At 33.2% G+C, this 6,085-nt stretch overlaps 1 protein-coding gene across 1 annotated transcript; it reads left to right on the plus strand.

Moving 5' to 3' along the window:
* The first annotated feature begins 640 nt into the window (after positions 1-640).
* LOC127128288 (psbP-like protein 1, chloroplastic) lies at positions 641-2,982 on the plus strand. Its single transcript, XM_051057533.1, has 8 exons — positions 641-816; positions 897-999; positions 1,489-1,569; positions 1,672-1,748; positions 1,859-1,981; positions 2,066-2,137; positions 2,577-2,673; positions 2,753-2,982. The coding sequence occupies exons 1-8, from the start codon at positions 754-756 to the stop codon at positions 2,854-2,856; spliced, it is 720 nt and encodes a 239-aa protein (XP_050913490.1). The 5' UTR covers positions 641-753; the 3' UTR covers positions 2,857-2,982.
* The last annotated feature ends 3,103 nt before the right edge of the window (positions 2,983-6,085 follow it).

Here is a 6,085-nt window from a genome sequence, read left to right on the forward strand (position 1 = left end):
ATAATTAAATTTAAATATAATTATTTGCATATAAAAAAATATAATTTAAAAGTAAATTGTCAAATTAGTCTCATCATATAATATTTTGATAAATCTATATGGATAATATGTTTAAAGTCTAATCTCTTGAGATAATATAAGATTAATTACTATGCACTATCATTCTAAAAAGATTTACACTGTCGATTCATCACCATCATTCGTTTCCATTACTTTATAAGTTTTTAAAATAAAAGTCAAACTTATTTCAATATTCAACGTCTAAGATTAATTGACGGTATAAAATCTCTTTATACTGTCAGTCTATTTCAATTAAATTCTACTAATATTATAATTTAAATCATTAAATGGTCAAATATATGAATTAAATTCACAAGTCTTTGAAAATATGAAATATGAGTTACAACTTACTATACATAATCTCAATATTTTCACGGTTAAATTAATATCATAATAGATTAATTACAATTAAATACATAGATTAATTTGCCACTTTAATAGCATCAAAAAAACCTTTTTATATTATTCATAATTTTATGGATCAATTTGAAAATGTTTTAGTAACACAATAATTAGCTACATAGTTTAAGGTAGTACTCTTGGGACAAACATTAAGGAGAGGAAAGATTGTGGTTACACTTTTAGGATAATGGATAAGTCAAATTCACGAGAGTGTCCTCCACCACATAGATACAACAAAACAGCACAAGAAGAAAAAAAAGTTTCATTTTCTTTGCAAAATCCAAGCCAACAATGGCGTCCCTTCAGAATTCACCTGCACTTCATCGAACTCTCTTTCAGAACTCTTTCCCTCAGGTACTTTCTTTTCCTCTCTCATCCTTTCACTTGGTATAGTATACTTTTGTTCAGTCTTCTCTGAAAATGGTGTGTTGCAGAAACATGGTAGTGGTTTTCGTTCTTCTAGAAGAGATGGCATTTCCTTCATTGTCAAAGGTTCTCAAGAATCTTCACATTCTTCAACCGGGTTGATTTCTCAAGGTTCTTGTTTTGTCTGTTGAGCTTGAATTGATAGTTATTGTTATATTGTATTTATATATGAAACACTAACGCCAGAAACAATGACATCGACACTGACATATCGACACCAGTAATAATTTAAAAATATGATGGATACACTTTTCTCGGAGGTCTCGGTGCTACATTATGTGTTTTCCGCCGCGGATACTTAAGATTGAACATGTGTTTGATGTCTGATACATGTCAATGTATACGACATGTTGCAGACGTACAATTGTAATTACATTCAATTATGTTATTTTCTCAAATTATAATCGGTGTTGATGTGTCTGTGTCTATGCCAGTGTCTGGTGTCTGTGTTGGTGATTCATTGAATGACCGAGTCCGTGCTTTTACCCGAGTTTATTGATGAACCTACTTGCATCCATGGTTATTAGTCTTTTAGTTTTAAATGACTTAATTAAAGAAGTATATCTATTTTGTTTTTGATCCATTGTGATACATTGACAGATGAACCAAGTAGGCGCCAAATGATCGCGATTGGAGCTACTGCTCCGTTAGTCTTTTTGTTCGACCAACAATCGATTTCTTGTAAGTTTTCATGTTAAGCAGTTACTTACCATCGGCTAACTTTCATGAATACCGGTTCCTGACATCCTGAGGATATATGTATATACTCTTGATATGGCTCAGTTGCCGCAGAATCAGGATTTCAACCCGTTGTCGATAGGAAAGACGGATATTCGTTTGTCTATCCTTTCGGGTGGCAGGTGAGCATTGTTGTTATATACTGTCTGCCTGTTGCCGAAGAGTTTCGCCTGCAAATGTAGCGAACTTTGATTTTAGCTCCTTTTTTTCTTTTATCGTGGGGAGTGGTCAGGAAGTAGTGATTCAAGGTCAAGATAAGGTGTTCAAAGATGTTATCGAACCGTTGGAAAACGTCAGCGTAACGATGATCCCAACTGGAAAACAAGATATTAAAGAGTTCGGATCCCCCGAAGAGGTTAGGCTTATATCAATGTGAGTAGCATTGATTCTAGAAAGCGAAGAAACATCGCATTTCATCGTGTTCTTGATTTGTTTTCAGGTTGCTGCAACTTTAATTAAAAAGGTTTTGGCACCTCCAAACCAGAAAACAAAGATTATTAAAGCAACCGAGGTTTGATATCTTATATCGATTCTCCTTGTTTTTTTTTGTACTCTTTGCTCAATGTTTTAAAAACCGAACCAATCAGTGAACCGACACTATCTACGTTTAGTTATTTGAACAGTTCAACTGTGTTCAAATAACTAAACGTAGATAGTGTCGGTTCATGGTTCAACTGGTTGCACCGTCTGGTTCGATTTTTAAAACATTGTAATTAACCATTGTTTTTGTTGATGTATTGATCTTTGTTCGGCAGCCATATATGTAGTTTTGTCCATAAGCTGTTTTCAACTTATTTCTATAACCTTTCAAGGCTTATTTCTGAAAACTTCTTATAGCTTACATGAAAACAGTTTAACTTTATTCTATTTTTTTTATGGAAATAACTTATACATAAGCACTTATATAATAAGCACTTATCGTAGCTTGTTCCATCTGTGTAACCCTCCAGCGTGATATTGACGGAAAAGTGTATTATCAATTCGAGTTCATTGCTCAGGCTCCAAACTTCACTCGTCACGCTCTCAGCTCAGTCTCTATTGGCAATGGTATGGTTTTTTTGGATTGTGATTCTGAATTTTTCAAGTGCATGAAGTCATTAAACGAAAAATTAACCATTGATCGCAGGTAAGTTTTACACGTTGACGACAGGAGCGAATGAGAGAAGATGGGGGAAGATGAAAGACAGATTGCAGACCATAGTAGAATCCTTCAAACTTTTCAATGTTTGATGAAAATCAATTGTTGTTTACATAGAGATAATAAACTCTTCGTCGGCAAGAATGTTCATTTTTGAGATTTTATCGGTTTGTAATTTGTTAATAGCTATATTCATCAATGGAGTCTTTGCGGTTAAAGATTTCGCTGGTCGATGTTATGGTTGAATATAACATGGCATACCTTTCTTTCCAAGGTACATAGAACTCTTTCCAAAAATGGAAATGAAATGAAAAATTCATTTGATTGTGATGAAATTATGAGTTCTATATGCTTCAATCGGGAAACCGTCTAGGCGGCGTCACTCCTTCGTCTAGCATGTCATTGTTCCCTTCTCCTTCCAAGCTTGTTGCCTTGTCCATCTTTCATATTGTTGTCATATGTTGCTATGTTTCTGGTTCAAATAATGGGGTTGCTCTTCTCATCTTAATGGTGAAGAGTCACTATAATGAATCTTGAATTTGTTCTTCCAATATTTTAGAAGTATATCTCTGGATGCTTCTATTGCACATCAAAACACGAGGTAAGTGAGATATTTTTTATTTTGTAAAAGAAAAATAATCGGGAAGTGTATCTTCGAACTAACCCCTTCATTGATTGTGTTTATTTTCATAATTCAGTGAATAATTCAGAAGTACACTTCTGGATTTGTCAAATGGAAAATTGAATAGAACATCATTTTGCATGTATTCTTCGTTCATGATCATACCACCATTCTTCTTAAAACCCTACCAAAACCTTCTTCAATTCTTGACCAAGTTTTGTACTTCAAAACAATATTATTCTTTTCTTTTTCACATCAAAAGGAGAAAAAAAATTAAAATTTAAGGTAATGTACATGTATTTTCTTCCTCCTTATTAGTTAGAATCTGATTTTTGTTATAGAAAAACGAACGTTGATTTCGGAAGTGTAATTCTGGATTATTGCTGAATGTGGTTACAGAAGAATATTCTTCTGGATTATTGTAATGTTGAATTTGAGTTTTTAATTATTTTTCTATTATGATTTACTTTAGTTATGGTGCACCCTGATACTGACCTCAAAGTTGTTGTGCCTATGAATGTTAAATCCGGTGATGTCGAGCGAGATGATGAAAAATAATTTACAAATAAACAAGAGTTTGTTGTTCGTGAACATATGCTCCAACGATCTACACAAAGGCTGTCAAATTGGAGTTTGACATTGTAATTGGGAGGTCAAATAATGTTTTTGATAAAAGACATACATTTTTACAATGAGATGCGAAAGAAGTCTAAGTTCACAAAACTTATTTGAAATTTGAAATTGGATGACACCTGAACGAGGAAATGTGAATGTCCTTTTAAGTTGTGCAGGTATCTTATAGTGAATAATACATGGACATTTAATGTGATTTTTTGTATACATAATCATGACTTATGTTACAAGTTAGTCGGTCATCCCATTGCATGCCGCTTTAATCCTGAAGAGAAAGATATTGCTTGTGACATGACATTGAACATGGTGCAGTCCAAAAACATACTTAAAACTTTGAAACGCAAAAGATCTTAAAATATCTCAAATATCAAGCGAGTATACAATGTTTGTGCCTGAAACAACAAGGTGATAAGAGTTCCAAGAACTGAAATGCAACAAATGTTGAAGCTTTGGATGATGATCATTATGTATCTAGGTACAAAGTGTGCGAGGATAGAAAAGACGTTTGAGATATATTTTGGACACATCCTGATTCCATCAAGTTGTTCAACATATTTTCTAGTGTGCTCATTATTGATTCAACATATAAGACCGACAATTATTGACTTCCACTTAAGCATGACAACAAAACTCGTACCCACGAGTACCCACCCGAACTCATCTCAAACTTAACAGGGATAATCCGCTTTGGCTGGATTTGGATTTGGATTCGGGCTTAAGTTTTCCCTGATTACAAGATATGGGGACGAGTCGGGTAATGGGGACACTAGTACCCGCTCGAACCTGCCTCATTTATTTCATTATATACTTTATTATTTGGTTTTGATAATTTAGAAAATTAAATATATTGTGAATGTTTTGAGATTATTTTATTTTGTCATTTCTAATGCAATTTGATTTTGGAATAAAAAATAAATATTTCTATTAAAAAAATTGATTTCACTAACAAGATGTTAGGGAGACGGGGATATCTGAATCCTGCCCGAATCTGTTTGGGACAGGTTTGAATTTTAATTCTTCATCCCTATTGAGGATTGGGGCGAGAAACATGGATTGTTTGGTGATTCTGGTTTGGGTTAAGGGGAGGTAAAAATTGTCTCTGACACGTCCCATTGTCATGCCTACTTCCACTTATGGAAATGGTTGGTGTTACTTCTATGTAGATGACTTTTTTAGTTAGGTTTGCATTTTTGGAAAGTGAAAATGAGTACAATGTTACTTGGGTTTTAGATGTATGTCAGACTATGTTAAAGGGCCAAGAAAACATGCCAAAGGTCATTGTCACCAAGCGCGATACTACACTGATGAATTCGACTGTGAAGGTGTTCCCTGCATCATATGCATTACTTTGTAAGTATTATATAACACAAAATATCATAAGTATACTTAAGTCTGCGATAGGGACCAAACAAATCAAGGGTGAAGATAGGGAAATGGTCAAAGCTACTATGATATTAGAAAATATAAAGGATGCCTAGAATGTTATAATAAGTTCTTCTACAAAAGAGTTATATGTCGAATATGTAATACATTTCAGGCGAGTGTGTGAGAAATATTTGGATTCCTTGAAATATGTAGAAAGTACAATTCTAGACTAGGTGAAGGAGAAGATTGTTTGTATAACACTCCAAAATTTAATTAATTTATTTAATCATATTATTCGTGTTTTTATTTAACTATTAGTATGTGATGCACCTTTAATTAATTGTATTATGAATTCTATATGTATATGTGGTGTATGATGGGGGTAATGAGAGTATTAGTGGCTTAATAGAATGATTAAAATATTTAGAAATAATTATAAATAATAGTTATTTTTAATTTATTAAAATAAAATAGAAATAGAGGTTTTTGGATCGGTGAAGTTGAAGGAATCGATCAATCCCTTATATACTTGAGTATTTCTCTATTGTGTAAGAGTACAGATGTTGATGTTGAGAAGCTTAAGTTGAGGAATCGATTAGACACCCTGTAGAGTCAAGTGTACCTATAAGATATAAGAATTCACTGAGATTATCATCTCATCCCACTATTATTGTTGTTTTTCGGGTAGTTCTTTGCAGGAT

The sequence above is a fragment of the Lathyrus oleraceus genome, chromosome 3, assembly GCF_024323335.1.
Source record: "Lathyrus oleraceus cultivar Zhongwan6 chromosome 3, CAAS_Psat_ZW6_1.0, whole genome shotgun sequence".
Lineage (NCBI taxonomy): Eukaryota > Viridiplantae > Streptophyta > Magnoliopsida > Fabales > Fabaceae > Lathyrus > Lathyrus oleraceus.

Coding starts and splice junctions, on each gene's coding strand:
- LOC127128288 (XM_051057533.1), top strand. CDS start 754: ATGGCGTCCCTTCAGAATTCACCTGCACTTCATCGAACTCTCTTTCAG. Junction 2,138..2,576: donor AGATTATTAAAGCAACCGAG/GTTTGATATCTT, acceptor GTAACCCTCCAG/CGTGATATTGACGGAAAAGT. Junction 2,674..2,752: donor CTCAGTCTCTATTGGCAATG/GTATGGTTTTTT, acceptor CATTGATCGCAG/GTAAGTTTTACACGTTGACG.